At 45.3% G+C, this 20,872-nt stretch overlaps 1 protein-coding gene across 4 annotated transcripts in view; it reads left to right on the top strand.

Annotated features, from left to right (window-relative positions):
• The window catches only part of HECTD4 (HECT domain E3 ubiquitin protein ligase 4), a 2,216,728-nt gene that overhangs the window by 1,404,085 nt on the left and 791,771 nt on the right, over nucleotides 1-20,872 (top strand). For all 4 annotated transcript variants that reach the window (XM_078667422.1, XM_078667425.1, XM_078667423.1 and 1 more), the window contains exon 58: nucleotides 17,102-17,232. In XM_078667422.1, the coding sequence (XP_078523548.1) occupies nucleotides 17,102-17,232 (131 nt within the window). The remainder of the gene's footprint in view (nucleotides 1-17,101; nucleotides 17,233-20,872) is intronic.

The following is a 20,872-nucleotide window of genomic DNA, read 5'->3' on the forward strand; positions in this document are numbered from 1 at the left end:
TGTCCGTTACGGACCCTCATCAAGACTGTATGTTTAAGCTCGGATCATGACGTCGATGATTGTTCATCTTGTCAAAAGATGAATCCGAAGACTCTTCGTGAGAGGGAATCTAAACTTCTTGTTGCCAAACTTAAAGCAAGTAAGGTTAAAAGATCCTCAAAGCATCCGAAGAAGTCGAGGTCGAGATCCAGGTCAAGGTCTCGAGAGGCGTCGGCCTCGAAGTCATCATCCGGTCATGCTTCCGGTTCCCGCAAGAAGCATAAGAAGAGGAGACACGGATCACGTCATCATTCCAGATCAAAGTCTCCCAAAAGGATGAAGTCGAAAGTGATTCCTCCTCATGAGTCGGTAGGTGAGGCTTCACCTTCGGAGTCGGTGGTCCATTCTCCGACTCCAGTTCCAGATCCGACGCCGGCTTCGTCTCCGGCTCCATCTCCGGCTCCATCTCCGGCTCCATCTCCGGCTCCATCTCCGGCTCCATCTCCGGCTCCGGAAGACACCGATGGAGTTCCTGTTGAGGAAGGGGCTTCGAATCCTGTTGAGGAAACAGATTCTAATGTACCTCGAGGTCAGCCTGAGCATCCACCATTTCCGAGTCCAGGTCAGGACCCTTCTGCGTTTTTAAACGCGATGTATGGTGTTTTCTCGAGGTCGTGGTACCCCTCTGGAGCACCTTCAGGTCCCATGGGTCCAATGGCTTTCAATTTGGGTGTTCCACACTCATATGCTCCGGCACCCTTCATGCCGTATATGCCGGCTCCGACTCCGTTGTGGCAGTACCAAGCTCCACAGCGGTCGACGCCGGTGTCGACGCCGGCTCGGCCGAAGTCGGCGACTCCGGTCCCGGCGTCATCGACTCCCTTGGATTCTATGGGGCAGCCTTCCAAGCCCTCGGATTCGATTCCGAAGTCGGCTCCGGCGCCGTCGAATTCGGCGTTGCATTCGGCTGCACTTCGAGTCAAAATGAGATCTCGTAGAGAGGCTCAACGGCTTCGGGAGGAGCAGAGAGTTAATGATTCATCTTCTGAGGTGCAGGAAGGTGAACTGGAAGGGGATTGTTTCGAAGACCTGGCGGATGCTAGTGGTCTTGAGTTTTCTCCGGAGTGGTCTTTGCCTTCTGGACCTGATGCTCCCTCCAGAGATGTTCAACCTTATCATGTTGTCATGAAGAAGGCAGCAGGACTTTTAGGTCTGACTTTGCCCTCTGTCGAGTTTAAATCGAATTTGTTGACAGAGGTTCTCCATTCTCCTAGTTCTTCGGTGGAACCTTTGCTCCCATTTAACGATGCCTTAAAGGATCCTATAATGGAAGTTTGGAAAAAGCCTTTTTCTGCTCCTGCGGTTGCAAAAAGTGTGGCTAGGAGGTATAGAGTGGCTCCTGAGGATCCTGCTTTCTTATCTTCGCATCCTTCCCCTGAAAGTTTGGTGATTCAGGCTGCTTGCTCTAAGAAGTCTGTTGGGGCTTTTCCGCAGGTGCCTGGCGACAAAGAAGCCAAGAAATAAGATCAGATTGCGAAGAAGATTTTTTCTTCGTCCAGCATGGCTTTGAAGTCTTCTAACGCCACTTGCCTCATGGGAAGATACATCCATGCTCTTATGGACTCTATAAGTTCTTTGGTCCCTAAGGTTCCTGAGGCTAGTAGAAAGGACTTTGAAGAGGCTTTATCTGACACTCAGGCAGCGGCTCGTCAGGTCATCCAAAGTGGACTTGATACAACAGATTCTGTGGCAAGGATCATGGGCACGGCGGTTGCCACGAGGCGTTCAGCCTGGTTGAAGTCATCTGACTTTTCGGCTAATGTGCAGTCTGCATTATTGGATTTGCCTTTCGATGGCGAGGGGCTTTTTGGGAAGAAGGCAGACACGGCCTTGGAGAGATTCAAGGACAGCAGGGCAACTGCTAGATCTCTTGGCCTTCAGGTCAGGGGTTCTACGACCAGAAAGTTTAGAGGGTTTGGTCGCTCTTCCTTTCGGTCGTATAGACCCGCTCAGCAGCAGCAGCAACAACAGCAGCAGCAGAATACCTTGTATAGGTCTTACAGAGGGAAACAGAGGTCACGTCCTCGAGGTCGTCAGGTCTCTTCCTCCTCCACCTCCTCCAACCCCCCAGCCACAGAAAAGCAGCCCTAGATCCGCCATTCAGGATCATGTGGGTCCAGTGGGGGGTCGGCTTACCTACTTTCTACGAGATTGGGAATCGGTTACATCAGATCTTTGGGTTCTCAATCTCGTAGAAAATGGGTATGCCCTTCCCTTTCGGGAATTCCCTCCCAATTACCCTCCTTGCCAGGGATATTGCTCAGAGGAACATCTGTTACTCCTACAGGAGGAAGTCCAAACACTTTTGAGAAAAGGTGCGATAGAGGTGGTTCCAGAGCAGGAAAGGGGTCAGGGATGCTACTCCCGGTATTTCCTGATTCCCAAGAAGGATGGCAGGCTTCGTCCGATCCTGGATCTCAGGATCTTGAATTTTTATCTGAAGCAGGAGAAATTCAAGATGCTCACCCTTGCTCAGGTTCTTCAGGCTCTGCTGGAAGAAGACTGGATGGTGTCACTCGACTTGCAGGATGCGTACTTTCACATCCCAATCCTGAAGTCGCACAGGAGGTATCTCCGTTTTACGGTTGGATCACAACACTACCAGTTTGCGGTCCTTCCGTTTGGACTTACTACTGCACCTCGGGTCTTCACCAAGGTGATGGCAGTGGTGGCGGCGCATCTCAGAAGATAGGGGATTCCGGTATTCCCGTATCTGGACGATTGGCTGATCAAAGCGGAGTCGTCAGAGGTTGTGCTTCATCATCTGCAGGAGACAACCCAGTTGTTGTACAGGTTGGGTTTTTCAATAAATGTACCCAAGTCTCACCTGGTGCCCTCCCAGCGCAACCTGTTCATAGGTGCAGTACTGGACACAACCGTATGTCGTGCATTCCCTCCCCCTCAAAGGATTCGCGACATACGGGAGATGATTCCTTTATTTTACAATGGAGCGGTTGTTCCAGTTCTGAAGGTCCTTCGCCTGCTCGGTCTGATGGCTTCATGCATTCTGTTGGTCAACCATGCACGCTGGCACATGAGGGCGCTCCAGTGGTGCCTCCGCAAGCAGTGGTATCAGCACAACGGAGATCTCAGGGAGTCAGTGAGGATCTCCAGAGAAGCTGCGGCGGATCTGTCTTGGTGGGGCGTGGAAGGCAATCTGTCCCAAGGAAAGCCTTTTCAACTTCCCCCATCGGTGGCCACGGTGATATCGGATGCATCCACTCTCGGGTGGGGTGCTCATCTGGGGGATCTGGAGGTCAAGGGCCTTTGGTCTCCAGAGGAAAGGTTGCTTCACATCAACCTTCTAGAATTGCGGGCAATACGTTTGGCGCTCAAGGCCTTCCTCCCTTCCCTTCGCGGTCAGTCGGTTCAAGTCCTGACGGACAACACGACCGCGATGTGGTACATCAACAAGCAGGGAGGAGTAGGGTCCAGTGTCTCTGCAGAGAGGCTCTGCGTCTCTGGTCCTGGGCTCAGGACCATCAGATTTGTCTGATGGCAAATCATCTGGCCGGGGTGTTGAACGTTCGTGCAGACAGTCTCAGTCGGCAGTTCTCTGCCGACCACGAGTGGAGGCTTCACCCGGAGGTTGTTCACGACATCTTTCAGATGTGGGGGACTCCTCGGGTGGACCTGTTCGCCACTCACGGGAATGCGCACTGCCTGTCTTTCTGCAGTCTCCAGTATCCGATGCAAGGAGCCTTGGGGGACGCGTTTCAGTTGAGTTGGAAAGGTCAACTCCTTTACGCGTTTCCCCCCATACCTTTGATTCCTCGGGTTCTGAGTAAGATTCGCCAAGACCGGGCCCAAGTCATATTGGTCGCCCCGGATTGGCCAAGAAGGGTGTGGTATACAGATCTACTCCACCTCTCCTCTCACCCGCCGCTCCGTCTCCCTCACAGGGCAGACCTCCTCTCTCAGATGGAGGGGCAGGTTCTACACCCCCACCTCCAGACATTGCACCTTCATGCCTGGAGATTGAGCGGGGCAACCTGATTTCCTTTTCCCTCCCGCCTGACGTTGTGGATGTTATCTTGTCAGCCAGGCGTGACTCCACTAAGTCCATCTATTCTTATAGATGGTCGAAATTTGTCACGTGGTGTGGGGAAAGGTCTGTTGATCCTTTGAAGGCCCATTTGTCTAATGTTCTCCAGTTTGCCCTTTCTCTGGCGCAGCAGGGTCTTGCCGTTGCTACAGTGAAGGGCTATCTTTCTGCGCTGTCAGCTTTTCTCTGTTTGCCTGACCAGCCTTCTCTTTTTAAGTCACCTGTGGTTTTAAGGTTTTTAAAGGGTCTTATTAATAAGTTTCCTCCTGTCCCTTTTATTGTGCCTCAGTGGGACTTGAATCTGGTCTTGACCTTTTTGATGGGTGCTCCTTTCGAGCCTCTCCACAATTGTCCCTTGAGGCTTCTTACCCTTAAGACGGTCTTCCTCGTGGCAATAACCTCGGCAAGAAGGGTAAGTGAGCTTCAAGCTCTTTGTCACAAGCCCCCTTTCTTGTCCATACATGCTGATCGAATGGTTCTCAGGACCAGGGCTGCTTTTCTGCCTAAGGTGGTAACTCCCTTCCACCTAGGACAGTCCATTACTTTACCTTCCTTCTATCCTCCCCCTCACCCTTCTAAGGATGAAGAGAGACTGCACCGTCTGGATCCTAAGAGGGCGGTGTCCTTTTACTTGGACAGATCCAAGGACTTTCGTTTGGAAGACCAGCTCTTCGTTGGGTTTGCTGGCTGCAAGAAAGGAAGAGCGGTCCATAAAAGAACTTTATCGAGATGGATCGTCCTCTGCATAAAGATCTGCTACTCTTTGGCCGGTAAGGAACCACCAGAGGGTATAAGGGCTCATTCAACTAGAGCTAAATCTTCGACCTCTGCATTGGCTAGAGGTGTGCCTGTAGAGGATATTTGTAGAGCGGCAACTTGGTCTTCCCTCCACACTTTCGCGAAGCATTACTGCTTGGATTCCGAGGTGAGGAGGGATGGTCATTTTGCACGCTCTGTCCTTCAGGATTTCCTGGTTTAGAAGAGTGGACACCCTCCTCCGGGAGTGGGGACTGCTGTGGGACTCTATTCACAAGGTGAGGAATCCACACGGCAGATGTATCTATCAGAAGAACAAGTTACTTACCTTCGGTAACGCTTTTTCTGGTAGATACAATATCTGCCTGTGGATTCCTCACTGACCCACCCGCCTCCCCGTTTGTCCACTCTTCTTTGCCAGAGTCACTGTAATGTAATGTATATATATATTTTGTTGTCAAGGAAATGTTCCAATTTCTTTCCTGCTTTTGCTTAACACTGTGTGTTTTGCCTTGATTATGGTGTACTGTGTATACTTGTATATTTCTACTGTCATTGGTCCGTCCGTGTGCCTCGATGGCACGGAAAAAAGGGCGGAACTGATGTCATCACGCCGGCGTGGGCCTATTATAGGCGTCGGTGACGTCAGCGGAGTCGCGAGCGAGGTCGTGTCTCTATGACGTCAGGAGTCCACGTCGGCGCGAGGCTACGAAAAAAGAATTTCCGAATGTTGCTGACGCAAGGGGTATTCACAAGGTGAGGAATCCACAGGCAGATATTGTATCTACCAGAAAAAGCGTTACCGAAGGTAAGTAACTTGTTCTTTAGCCAAACTACTTTAAGAAATGCTTAAACACACATCTTTGTAACCATATCAAACAATTTCAACTCCTCGACCAATATCAATCAGGCTTCAGATCGGTACTGAAACTGCTCTGACCCACATCGTTGATGACGCTTTGAGGCTATGGAACCAAAGTGAAAGTTGCCTACTTATACTCCTTGATCTTTCCGCTGCATTTGACATGGTCAAACATGACAACTTGATTGATCTTCTTGAAAAAAGGATGGGGTTATCAGGCCCTGTTTTAAATTGGTTTGCATCATTCCTACATAATAGAAGTCAGAGAATCAAAGCCCAGCACTTCCTTTCTAACAGTACCCCAGTCTCCATTGCAGTGCCTCAAGGATCAGCACTATCAGGCATACTCTTCACCTTGATCATGGAACCTCTCACCAAAATTCTGAACCTCTCAAAAGTACACTACAACATGTACACAGACTATACTCAATTCTACATGAAAATGTCTACACCAGATGACATCAAAACTCTTAACTCTGCACTTGTGAAAACTCAACATTGGTTAACTCACAATCACCTTATGCTAAATACTCTGAAAACTGAATTCCTCCTGATTTTCCCACACAATCATTCTATACTCATTCAGGACTGGCACGCCCATCTAACAGCCCTCAGTTACACACCACATATTGTTGGTTCCACTACATAATTAGGCATATCTCTGGACAAATACCTGAATATGCAAGACCACATCAGCGCAACAACTAGAGGAGCTAATCACCAACGCAACAGGTTAAGAAAAATCAAACCCTTCCTACTTCCTGATGACAAGAAGCTTGCAGTCCAATCCCTAGTTATCTCCCGCTTAGATTACGGAATTGCGACCCTGGCTGGACTTTCCAAAACTAGCAGGGCTCCATTAAAAACCTGTTCAGTGCTAATGACAAGGATAACTCGTCATGTATAATGGGATTCTCAAAAGCTTAGCATTGAAGGTATTAAGGGCCACTCTGAACATTGCTGCAGACTCATCACGGGTTCAAGAAAACGTGAGCACATCACACCAGACTTCATTCAATTCAAGTGGCTCCCCTTCGAAGCAAGGATTTATTTCAAGATTGCCTGCTGACACACAAGGCTCTTCACTACAACACTCCAGTTTATCTGGCAAAAGAACTTGAACGATCCAGCCTGAATCTAACCCTAAGTAGATCTACTAATCTATTGCTGAAGCCACAAAAATTCAATAAGAAGAGAACTTCTAACCGAGCCTTCTCTGGTCTTGCTCTGAGAATTGGGAATGCTCTTCCTCTGAAATCAGATCTAACCCTGTGATTGCCACATTCAAAAAAGAAGTCAAAGAGGTGCTCCTGAATAACTACCTGCAAAGATAGACCTGAAGCCACCCAAACTAACTTTAAATCCTGGGCTACAGCTGTGTTTCCAAAGTTCAATGATGCATTTGTAATGTTTGATACCTACTATTACTTGGTTTGTTCTTTCTCGCATTACTACTTCCTGACTACCTACATGTATTAATTTCCTACCTTTTATCTGTTCATCTTACATACTTTGTGTTGTGTACAGCGCTCTGATACCCTGACGGATCATGTTCGCGCTTTATAAAACCTTTCAATTAAATAAAAATAAATAAATCAGCTCCTCACACATGCCTACAAAGCTCAACTGCCACCGTCTCACAGATCCACAAGACCAAAACCGGAGGAAGATCCTTCTCCCACCTTGCCGCCAAGACCTGTAACACCCTGCATCTCTACCTCAGGCAATCCCTGTCGCTGACTCAGTTCAGGAAGGATCTCAAGACCTGGCTCTTGAAATGAACCGCTATGTTTAGACAGACCAGATGAAGAGTGGTACTCACGCCACAGCTCCACATCAGCCTACTTGAGTTTTGGGCTATTTATCTGGCCCTTATGGCTTTCCCCGCCATCCGTCGGGGGGAGGCTGGTTCAGGATTTCACAAACAACACTACCAAGTGGTACTGAACCAAGCAGAGCAGAATGAGGTTCTGGGTCCTGTGCCAAGAGGCTGTATGTTCTTAAGATTGCTGGAGCAACATAACATATTTCTTGTAGCCATCCGCAGGGCCCCTGAATCCCAGAGAATTCACCAGACATCACCACTTGGCTCACGAGTGGTATTTGCACCCTGAGGGTGTATTCAATATTTGCGGAGAGTGCTGGCTAGACCTGTTTGCCATAATCAAGAATGTGTTGTGTCTCATGTTAGGAGATGCATTGGGCCAGGTGCTTTGAACTCCTGAGCACACAATTGCTGTTTTTTTTATTTCTATAATTACACACTTTTGCAGTGATGGTGAAAGACACTGGTGGTTAATAAAGAATGGGACGTCTTGATTTGCAGACTGTATTTTGATGTGTGTTATATCCTTACAGACTGTGGACCTGACTACATGCTGATACCACAAATCAATGCCACATCAGTAAAGTATGGTATACTCTTACATTTTTATTATTTACTCACAGTTTTGTAGCAGAGTGACGAAGCGCCTGGTCCTGAGGAATGCCTGGAACCTATCGGTCTGACAGGGCAGAAACATATTGACCAGATCCTAATAGGGAATATCCATATCCCTATTCTCACTTAGCTGTTTGCAACCTATCCACTGGGGACGTGAATAAAGGATTGACTTTGTCAACCAGGAGATAGTTTTAACTCACATTTTGATTTTGTTTGCACTCTGCCCCTCGCTTATAACCTGCATCAGATGACATTAAACACCTCACGCTCCTCTCCTCCGGGGGAGTTGTAGCCCACACTGGGTACCTTGCGGTCTCAGTGTGCAAGAGGGAACACAATGATGAAGCATGTCACCTCCGGGTGAGTGAGAGTTCTCGTCTAAACGCATGTGTGCGTCTGTCCCTCTATCCTCACAGGATTATTCTGGTGAGCAGTGTAGATACACCATCCGGTTACCTTTTTGTGAGTTCTGATCATATGGAGACGTACTGCGGATAGTAACAAATCCTTCTGATAGAACCCCCACAGGGAGATTAAACTCCTGAGCATGAACATCTGTCCTCCGATTAAGGTACCTCTTATCAAAGACCTGTCTCAGCAACAGGGTAGTGTCCTTCATCTGAACCTCCGCAAATTACACCTTTATGTGTGTAGATTGAGCTGGGGTAATTAAGTGTGTTTGATTAGTCGTCTGATGTGGTGGATGTAATTCTCCCTTCCTCCAAATCCATCTATGCATGGCAAATTCCTAACCTGGTGAGGTGCCAGGACAATTACCATTCACAAGTGCAGCTGACGGATATTCTTTTGTTTGTTCTGTGTTATAGTGTTGTGTGGTTCCTACAAACCTAAATAGGATCTGTGCATTTAGACAACATACACTGTAGGATTGGAGTCAGACTGATTCTAGACACCCCTACCGAGTATGTTTGCCTGTATACCAGCTAGCTCACAGTGCCACTAGAAATCCCTCTTACCAAGAAGAGAATAGTTCTTGCCAACTATCGAACATGACAAACCTGATCCCTCAGAATTGTGGAAACAGTGCTGCTTATCGCTCAGTCACTCGTGCTTACTTAGTCTCAGAGAGGTACACACAATAAACGGTGGGGAATAAGCATTTATTGAATCAGCGACATTCTAGTGTAAAATAAGTGTGCTGAAACAACCATTAGACAGTAGCAGATATAAATGATTATAAGCATTAACAGAGTAAAAGGGTGGTAGATTTCTGCCATCATGCTAAAACAATGAATACAGGCAAGTATATAAAATACATGATGATAATGATAATGATGATAATGATATTTATAAAGCGCACAAATACCAAAATGGTGTCTCGGCATTAGAACCATGAGCAGAACCCCAACCGACTCCATTTACTGAAACAACCAAGTTTTCAAGTTTTTTCTAAAGCTCAAAATAGAGCTAGCCTTCCTGATCTCGGGTGGCAGCAGGTTCCACAGCTTGGAGGTACCGTACTGCAAGCTCCGTCCTCCCCACTGCAGGGTTCGAATTTTCAGCACTGTTAGTAGTTTGGCACCCGTGGAGCGAAGTGATCTACCTGGCTGGTACCACCTAAAAAGCTCCTGTAAGAACAACGGACCCTTCAGTGTCAAGGCCTTAAAAGCCACACAAAGTGCCTTGAATTTGATTTGTTGCACCACTGGAAGCCAATGCAACTTCCGAATTTCTTCAGAGATGGATTTATGCCAGGGGGGGCTCAGCAAAAGGCGAGCCGCTGAATTTTGAACTGCCTGCAGTTTCCTCAGGCACTGCTTCTGGGAATTCAAATAAAGCCCGTTGCAATAATCCAACTTGGACTGGATAAGGGAGGTGATGACCACTTTCTTGGTTTCCTCCGGGATGTAGGGAAGTATCTTCTTGATTTTTTTTTATCAGGAAGTAGGACGCAGACACAATGGCATTGGTTTGTTGAATGAACGTCAATCTGTTGTCAATCAGAATGCCCAAGTTTCTGGTCTTTGCCGTTGGAATGGGCGGCAGGCCCATTTCTATAGGCCACAAGAGATTGCTCCAGGAAGGTTGCAGATTGCCAAAAATCAACACTTCCGTCTTCTCAGAGTTTAATTTAAGGCAGTGACTGCTCATCCAGATGTTATGGAATTGCTCTGTTTTTTATGAGCTGCAACCACAATCTGAGAGTCATCTGCGTACGATGTTAATGAGAAGCTGTAGTCTCTGACCAACAACGCAAGTTCAGTGACGTAAACATTAAACAACAGTGGGCTCAACAAGCTTCCCTGCGGAACCCCACAAGGCAGCACATAAGGCTCCGAATTGAACCCGTCGAGCGACACCGTTGATCTCCTCTCCTGCAAAAAGGAGGCAAGCAAGGCCAATGCCATTGCTTCCACACCAAAAGATTTTAATCGGTGGGTCAGGAGAGTATGATCAAAAGTGTCGAACGCGGCGGAGAGATCAAGTAGAATTAATGCCGCGGTGCCTCCCGCATTCATAACCGCTCTGATTTCTTCGGTAGCCTTAATAAGCGCAGTCTCGGTACAGTGTTCCTTGCGGAAACCAAACTGAGAATGGTCCAACAGCCCGTTATCATCAATGAACTGCGTCAATTGGACGTTCATAATTTTATCCAGATTTTAGCTGGGAGAGGAAGGCGTGCAATGGGACGGTAATTCGATGTCATGGATACATCTAAGGTAGGTTTCTTGAGAAGCGGGAGAACGAAGGTCTCTTTCCAGATAGTAGGAAAACTGCCTGAGGAGACCATCCTATGGAAAATGTCTGCCAAAACGGGACTCACCAGGTCTACTAGATCCATCAGAAAGGCTGACGAGCACGGATCCGATGGAGAATCTGATTTAGAGGCCAAAATAAGATGGCTCACTGTGTCAGCCGACACAGGAGAGAACTCGAGAAACCTGCTCATGCCGCCAGCTGCCGCCTGCGAACTAGCAACCGACTGGGCACCTAAGCCGTCTTTAAAATTGCAAACAATATCCAACACTTTGCCTTTAAAGTTGGAGGCCATATCATCAACAAACTGTTGACTGCCCAGTTTGTTAAAAGCCTTGGGGACCGTTAATTTATTTATAACTGCAAACAATTCTTTAGAAGAATATTTTGCAGACTCAATCGGAGATTGAAAGTATTTGCTTTTCTCATTGATCACTAGTGCTTTATAAGACCCGAGGGCTATCCGGTAAATCTGTTTGTCAGAGTCGTAATAGTTCAGACGCCAACGGCGTTCCATACGACGGCATTTTTGCTTTTCATTGCGAAGGAGCTAGGAGAACCAGGGAGCGGATGGCGCCGACCGGTTGCCCGAGATGTGCTTAATAGGAACCGCTACGCTAATGGCCTCGGATAGCCAGCTATTGTAGTTGTTGACTGCTGTATCCACGTTGGCACAACCTGGGGGAAGAGAGCATACCAGTGTGGTTCGAAGAGCAGTTTTATCCACTTTACTCCAGGCTCTACAGGGAGCTCCTTGAAGCATAGCCCTATTATCCTGCCGATGAACACTTATGGGGAAGGTGAAATTAATAAGTAAGTGATCCGACCAGGACAGAGGAATCCCCTCTTTAACTTTAAGCCTGTGAAAAGAAGAGAAAATCCCAACCAGCGTGTGCCCTGCTTCATGAGTGGGAACGCCGACCAATTGAGCCAACCCTGCTGCACCTAGGGTGTCCAGGAGCATAGCAGTCTCTGTATTTGTAGGATTCTCTAGATAAAAATTGAAATCGCCCAGGATGGTAAATTCCTTATAAACTAGCACCGTTTCAAGTATTTCGTCCAGATTGTTTAAAAACAGGGATTTAGCCCCAGGAGGCCGGTAAACAAGAATACCCTTAAATGAAAGGTTGGGGCTAAGTTTGGCAGTGAAATGTAGGGCTTCACAGCCAATTAACTGACCAGGATGGACCGTAACAGTATAGCAATCTCTAAATATGATTCCTACTCCTCCTCCTCTCCTACCCAAAGGCCTATCCATCTTGACGAAGCTATAACTAACCGGGGAGGCAGTAATAAAATCTGGGTCCGAAGCCACATCAGCCCATGTCTCTGTTATAAAAAGCATATCCAGCCTCATATTTTCAATTACTTGGGCTGTTTCATATCTGTGTTTCCCTAGTGAGCGTGCATTAGCAAGTCCCCCCTGCAGCAAAATCTAGGGTAGGCAAAGTAGCTGCATGAATAGCATCTGAGGTCGAAAAAGCAAAGCCACAGCTACGGCATCTACAGCTGGCATTAAGAGGACATAACTCACAATCCTCCTTTAATTGATTAAGAGCATGGAGTTCCTTCGTAGCATACACTAGCCTGTCTTTATGCAAACCGGCAGCATTTCGTGCACTCGGCGCGGGCCAGGCACGGCCGGGCGCAGACGGGCTTGCCTTAGGCGTGCCTTCGGCACGCCCGCGACGTGCCCGCTGCGCGTCCGGTGCATGTGGGGCTAAGTACCTTCCTTCCGGCGGACGACTAGACCGCGTCCTGCCGGAAGTAGGTATTATGTGGAAAATGGCGGAACCGCCCTCCGCACAAACGGCACAGCAGCCGCGGCGTACCGGGGTCAGTTCCAGGAGCAGAGCAGAGCAAAGGGTATGTGTTTTAAAAATGCCCCAGGTGCAAATAACAGTTAAAAGAATGCCCCAGATACAAGTAGGAAGAATACAAATGCCCCCGAATCACGTAACACTTAAAAATCCCACAAGTAAAATATTCACAATCTTTAAAAACTGGTACAATCACTCCAGAATTGCGGCACCAGCAGGCCTACTCACAGTCCATGACAGTAGAAGGCGTACTCCTACAATGCGACCCTAACTAGATGTACCTAGCATGTATGTGGATGCAAAGCCAAGAATCCCTCTAGGATAAAGTCAACCCCATTACCTGATTGAAAGGAACGAAGGACCTTGTCTTGGTCTTGAGTTGGACACCCCGCAAGGGATGTCAAACCACTGCGAGCTGAAGTGTCTGCGTGCAGGAGCCTCCGCATCTCGCGTCAGTGTGTCGGCATGGAAGTCCTTTTCTCCTCTGACTACGTTATCAAGAGATGGTGTATATATACCCAAAGTGATACCACCTGGGGACATACCTCGCGGTGTCATCTCGGACTAGGATGACGAAGGAATGACCCTTTTACATAGTTATTATGCAGGAGATGGTAGACCTGCTGTCCTGCTGTGATTCCAAGAATCCTCATGCATAATGAATAAGGCTTAAGCTTTTCAGAGAAAACCCCATGTCATCTCTGGACATTACCATAACTAGGCAAAAGGTCAGTACTAAGAACCGTTATGCAGTGTAATGGTAGGGGAGAATATAGGTGAAATGTTAGGTGACTACGGGAGCCTATATTGTGGTACCTATATGGAACATAATAATATCCAGCGAGGCCTATGTGCACACTCTCAAAGGTCATTAGTCACCTCTTCCATACTTTATATCCTTATTTCAATCACCAGTTGTTATGTAAGTTATTAAAGATTTTGGCTCACATTTTCCGTACTAAACCATTTGTGATGCCCCAGTGGGACCATAACTTGGTCTTCAAATTCCTTATGTGCACACCTTTTAAGCCATTGCATTGTTGTTCTGTGCATCTCTTGACTTGAAAATTGTCTTCCTCATTGTGATTACATCAGCTTGTCTCATAAGTCAACTTCAGGGACCATCAAGAGAACCGCCCTGCACCACCACCTTCCCAGATAAGTTGATGCTGAAGACTCAAACTGCCTTTTTGCTTAAGGTCATGATTCTCTTCCGCGTTTGGCAGCTAGTCACTCTACCAGCATTCTTTGCCCCTCACCTCTTGTAAGAGGAAGAGACTTTTCATTGATTGGAGTATTTACTTTGATTGTAGCAAGGGCCATCTTGCTGAAGAGGACTTTCTCTCAAGGTCTGTTATGCGCTGACCCAGAAACAGTCCCATGAGGATTTGAGAGCCATTTCCACGAGGGGCAAGGCTGCTTTGACTGCATTGGTGCACTGCATACATTCGTAAGGCACTACACCATTGACAGCCAGGTCTGACGGGAATGACACTTCACCCACTCGGTTCTCAAGGACTATCTAATTTGAGTCCACCCCACAGACCGTTCAGCTTTCAGAGGTACCGCTTTGGTATCTATTATAATGGTGAGGAATCTTAACTTTGAATTATCCATCAGAAGACCAAGTTACTTAACTTCGGTAACGCTCTTTCTGGTGGATACTCTAACTTTTTTCACTGCCCTACCACTCCCCATTTCTGTGGAATGGTCTCCTTTTTATTGTGAAACTTTTTATTAGAGTTTTATTCACAACAAAGGCCAGGTCCAACACATAACATATACAGTGAACAGACCAATCATTGTTATCGCACGATTCCACTCTGGGCAATGTACCCATACATCATGGAGGGCCTTTTTCAAACTCTGAAAAGGTACTAAGTTAGCAATCAGAACAATGTTACCAACAATTGTGATATACTCTGCCTTTGAGGGTGCAGAGGCAAGATACTGACGTAAGCATACCGGGTTGGAGCATATATGCGCGCAGCCTCACAACACTACCTACCTGCACACCAAAGCAAAGCTGTAAAGTTCTTCAGATCCAGCCTAGCTCCTACCGCATATCCTAAAGGTGAAAAATATTTAGTTTGAGTGTCCACCAGAAAAAGTATTACCAAAGATAAGTAATTTGCTCTCCTGGATGAGGCCTCACATGGCAGTTCGCTGTGGTTTATTCCCATGCAAAGTGCAGTTAGTACAGATTGGCATAAGGCTGCTCTCTGTCTCGAGTGGCACAGTGAGTGAAACATTATTTGTTGTAATGCTACACAGAGTGATTCCCAGTGGTTTTCACTGTCTGCAAGCATTCCTCTTATAAACGTTTGTGTCTTTGATTTCGAAGGGTAAGACTGGAGATCAGACTAGTGAGATGTAGTGAGGATTTTTTTTTCTTGGGCTTGAATTAAATCATGTATGTTGCCCTTAAAATATATTGGCAATTTGAACACTGAGAGTAGCATGTGTGTTTTAATATATTTATTTTGAGAGTATTGTTCTTTCCACATATCTTTCTTTTCACATATCTTTCTTTTCACATATGTTTCCAATTGTAAATTAAAGCCCCCGAGAGTATTTTGTTGATAAAATTTCATGGTTCTTCTAAAGTCCATGATCTGGTCTTGAAGTTGTGGTTTGATTTTGGAAGCTTTGGTTAAAGTGGAAGGTGTCAGAGGAATGTAAATGTAGAGCAATTTTCGTAACATTATTTAACAGTTAAAGCAGGACACACGCAATAAAACAAGACGTTAGCGACTAACCAGGTTAGGCAGTATGCAAGTGAAATCATGACCCGTGCCATCACAGCGCATGATGTCACGACACGTGACATCACAGGAAATTACCTCACTGGAAGTGACATAACAAGAAGTGACATCAGATATTAAGACCCTCACACATATGATTATCAGGTATACCATGTGTACATTTAAGCGCATTATGAGATTTAACAAATGAGATGTGGCTTTGGGTTGTGCCAAAAAAGTGGCGCACTCCCGACTCAAAATCTGGGCCTTAACTCATACATTTGTGTTTTAAGCCCTGCCACAGTGAAATTGGCAACAAGGAGAAGCATGGCAGTAGATCTGTTATGCTTAATAGGTTGCAAAGTCTACATTTTAAAATATTTGATTGGGTTAAGGCATCTGCTGTAAAGGTGCCCAGTAAATCTCATGAAATGATAACTCTGGAGTTTTGTCGCATTTGTTGGAGAGATCTGTGTTTCGTGAAGTCACAGATTTGAATCAAAGTAGTATAAGGTTAATATGTCTCCTGCAAAGCACATCACGTAACATGCAGATGACCGATTTTTATTTTATGTAGATAGTAAAGTGGGTTATTGCTTTTAACATGGAAATCCTTTTGTTTCCTGAAGTTCATAAATTATAATCCTAGTAATATAGCCCAGTGAGCTATGGAGGCCATGTGACTCCTACACCTTGTAACCCTGTTTCATGTAACTCATCTTATACGTTGATTTACACATGTACATGATTTATTGTCAAGGTATAATGTGTATGTTACGTAAAGAGCTCTGACACCCTGCATAGGGTTGCATAGCGATATGAAAGAAATAAAGTAGTGATACTGAAATTATTTGTGTAAATACTGAGACAGACCAACACATCTGACATTCTTACAGTGCATGCATCTCTTATATACAAGTACTAAACAAAGGCAAAAGCATGCCTCTCAAATACCTTTGAAGATATAACAAGCTGTGTGCCTTTGTTTCACCTCCAGTGCATTTATATTTAAGTGGAAGGTTCGCTGGCCGCCTCCAGTCAGGATATTCAAACAAAAAGAGGCCTGATGGCCCTTAACTTCGGCCCAGCTGGAGGTGAAAAAAAGCTCCCTCGTTGCTGCTGGGAATTGAAAGCAGACAACGTGCTGCTGAACATGTCCTGGTGTCAGCATATTTCTGTGTGGCCCAACTTCTTGGCAGAAGGACGGCGTCCACCCTGTGAAAATAGTGGGTGGACGCTGTGTACCTGCGTGTACCCCCGACTTGTGCCCTAAGTTAAGGGCAGTTATTCTCTTTATATGTTTACACAACTTTCGTTTGCTTCCTTCTGTATGTCTTGGTGAAGCATTTTGAAACATTCGTGTACGAGGTGTTGGATGATATTTTTAGAGCCTGCATTGGTAACTATATTTTCGAGGCACATTTTCTGAGTACTAAACATTGTGGTACACTATTTTGTATGTCTTGTGTGGAAGAGAGTTTAGAATTTGAACTCTCATAAGTGAATTAAACTGGCTGTTGTGTGTTAGCCTGAATTTGCTTTTTAATCTTTTTAGAACTGTTGACTATGTTTCTACAGGTGAGAACGCTTTTTTGTATCACCTATCCTTATTTCATAATGAAATTGCTTCATTACTACAATTAGCTGTTTGTCATTATTTCCCTTTTTATATAGAATGCTCCAGAACAGTTTCCATCTGAAGAATTTCCAATTTCTGATTCTAAAGTCAGTATGGATGTAAATTTTCCTGGTGCTGCCTTTGTTATTGTGTCTTGTAAGGAGGGCCAGACTGGATTCCGCAAAGAGTAAGTTGTTGGACATGCAATATGTGTTCTGTTTATTAAACCTTCCAATTGCAAAATTAGATTTTACGTAATGGAAATTAATCATAGTTTACTTTTTGAAAACATATTTAATCTTACCTAGACTTGAAAACCTGGGATTTAATTTGCATTTTAATAGTAGTTGCCTCGAAAATATTAATCTTAGTGTGATGTATCACATTTTTATTGGCTAAATAGAATAGTCTGTTTTGACGTATGTGCAAGAGGATACTGATGTAACCTACAAATACTAAAGAAAATACCTATGTAAGCTACTAGCAATGTCTAATATATCAGTACCTGCTCTGGAGATCAGTACACAACAAACAGCTTTTTATAAGAGGTGTAATGCAATAAATGTAAATACAAATCTGATAAAAAAATATACTTGGCCTCTACTTTTACCTTATTACCTATCAATTTCTGTAAAGGGTGGTCTGCCATCTGAAGCAAGGCAAGTCAGTTGGGAATTAATTAAAAAAAAGTCAGCCACTTGACTATGTGAACATATCTTTATTCTGTAATTGCTTTATGTTAACATTGATTTTTGCTATCTACTGTGTCAAGACCCAGAGACAGATGAATCCAAGCAGATCTCCCCTCAACGTTCCAGAAGCCTCAGTTTTTGCTTACAGTGAAGGATATTCTAACACTTTGAACCAGATCCTGGGATCAAAGTGAAAAATGGAGAGGAAAGGGAGAGACATTGCACCTCTGGCTGCACAACTCCAAACTACGTCCTGACCACAAAAGGCATAAACAATCACATTCAAAGAAAGGGAACAGTATGACACTTTCAATTAAATATACACATGACTCGCCAGCTGAAGGCTTCAGGGCAGCGCCACAAACAGAGTGAATCCAACCAAAGTTCCTACCCACAAGGGCATAAGGTTAACAGAAAAGTGCATGAAAATGAAAGCTGGGTGAAACTGAAGTAGGTAGCAATAAGCCAACCAGTATGTACAGTTTCCACCTTCTCATATGCTAAATACGCCACAGTGTGGTACCTGTCAGTCAAATCCTCCCTCCCACACCACTACTCAATCTATCCTGACTCAGTGGTTGCTTGTCATGTCAGCCCTGCTCCCTGCTGAAGCCCACAACATTAACTTCTCTGCCTAGCTATTCAGACATAACTTGGGTGAGCTCTGACACTGCATCCACCGTCAGAAGTCCCCCCATACTTCACCTCTGCTTGATAGGGAACCACCACGCATGCATCAAGTAGGCCAGTACCCCAGAGCAATTGCAAGTTTATACCCCTTCCAGTCAGTTTGGTACAGGTGGTGTTCCTAACTTTGCACAAATTTGTAAACTAAGTTACAGAATTTATACTCCACAACGTCTTTGGCAACCACTGGATGAGAACCAAAAGGTTACCTGGGATACCGAGTGAATTGCCAATGGGCATCAAGCTAACGTTTGCAGGATTAAATGCTTGGGCCATGTGGATGGGACCGATAAATCAATTGGTAAACTTAGTGTGGTAATCCTAGAGCCTAGGTAATGTGAGGAGAACCAGACAGAATCATCCACTCTATACTCATAAGCAAGGTGGCAACAACTATCAGCTTGTTCTTTGTAATCCTTCTTGCTGTTGTTCGTATGTTGAATGACCAATTTATGAAAAGCTTGAATGGAAGTGATGAGTAGTTTAGTAAAAGGGCCAGGACTCAACAAAGCATGTTCAATATATAAGGCTGGATTCTGGAGGTACAGTAGAAAAGGGGTGACTTCACTAAGCTGTGAAGGGAGTTATTGTACACAAGTTCAACAAAAGAGATTACCAGTCTTGGTAATGTGTGATGAAACTATAGAGGCATTACTCAAAGGCTTTGTTCATCCTCTCAATCTTACCATCAGATTTAGGTTGGCAGTATGTTAATTGACCCTCCATATAGCCAGCAAGGCAAAACAGAATTTGGAAGTGAATTGTGTTTCACTGTTTGACACAATAACAGTATGCAGACCGACCAATCTCTTGCTGGATGTGTTTTGATCATGCCTGAGCAGAAGGCAGAGTCTTTTATCATAAAATGCCCCAAATTTGTAAAGGAATCAATGATGAACCTGCAAGGTTGTGTAAGTGTCTGCAATGAAGTCAATTTATGTTGTAGACAGTGGATGGGTGGGTGTACACCATAGATGGAGGACACGTGCTGGTTTGCCATCAGCATTATTGTTGATACATCTATCTATCTTTATACTTTTTCTCTCTCTCTCTCGCTCTCTTTTTTTTATTTGGACAATACTCGCAGTGTGAACCAGAGAAGGTGGGTGGGGGGAGCAACACTTGATGTTTGGTCTTACAATCCCATACAACGTCCTGTAAACAGAAGGCATAAACAGCCTTGTTCCTCTAGTAGGAGCAATGTAATAAGTGTTTCTTTGATGCTGAAATAAAAATATAAAGCAGATGTAAGTAGCAAGATCAACAAAAGGACTTTCCTAGGAAACACCACCCTAAAGACTGCGAGTAAAATGAAAAAATCAAAAAAGGTGCTTGAAGGCTTAAGCCTACCAACATGCACAGTTGCTAGGCAATGACAAAATGCAGACCCTTGCTCCTTGTACTTTTCCAACTTCCCAGAAGAGTATCCCAGCTGCCACTTTGGATGATTGGTCTAATCTGTATCAAAGACACTGTAGCTCCTCACCAATATGATTAGGGCAGTATGCTGATTATTACTCGAGTAAACTCTTAACTTACATTTTGCTGATGCCATCATGTGGTGGCATTCCGAGACTCACACTCTCCGCAGCCTATGGCGACACTATAAATTTGGGACACGTCAGCTTGGACCCAACCGAAGCCCACAGCGTGAACTTCCCAGCCAACTCCATAGACCCTTAGTGGATACTAACATTGACATTTAATGGTCTAACTATTCTCCAGTGATTTTTGCCAGTGCTTACATAAAATCTCATACACTTTCAACCCTAGTAAAGTAATTTACAAAGTTAAATTAGGATATGGTATCCAAAAAGATCTTCTCAACAGTGTTGTACTTGAACCACTCATCTGCTAGCTGATTGTCATACCACTTTCAAGGAGGCAACATGGAAGTTAGTGGCTACTTGACCACAACTGTGGTGTTTGAACGGCAGTCCAAAGCAGCTTGATGCAAGTATCCTAGCCTGTAATTCCATGGAAAGTTTGTTGTCAATCTAGAACCTGAGCCTTTTAACTACGGGAGTAGGAGGAGGGTGCACACCTAGATTGTCAGGCCAGCTCAGTTCTAGGCAGTGAGAAGGGTTATTGCAGACAACTGACACTTACGTTTTTTTACTATTTAGTTTTAGGCTGCTGGCGGACATCCAATCTGTTACCTGTTTTAGACAGGTTTTAAGTTGGTTAGATACTTTTACTGTATCAGGAGTAAAAGAGGTCAAGATCTGTGTGTCGTCTGCATAGGAAGCCAGCGCTAAAGCGGGAACCCGCACTATCTGAAAGAAACAGGTTAGTGTTAGATTCCTTACCTTAGAATATCCCCAGGCGTCACACTGGATCTGGAAAGTTTTGCGTAGCAGTACCCCTGCGTGTCGGTAGGCGTAGTCTGCGGCTCCGCGTCCATTGTCGGCATCGTGGTCGCCAGGATGACGTCGTCGGAGTACTCTT

The sequence above is a fragment of the Lissotriton helveticus genome, chromosome 11 (assembly GCF_964261635.1).
Source record: "Lissotriton helveticus chromosome 11, aLisHel1.1, whole genome shotgun sequence".
Lineage (NCBI taxonomy): Eukaryota > Metazoa > Chordata > Amphibia > Caudata > Salamandridae > Lissotriton > Lissotriton helveticus.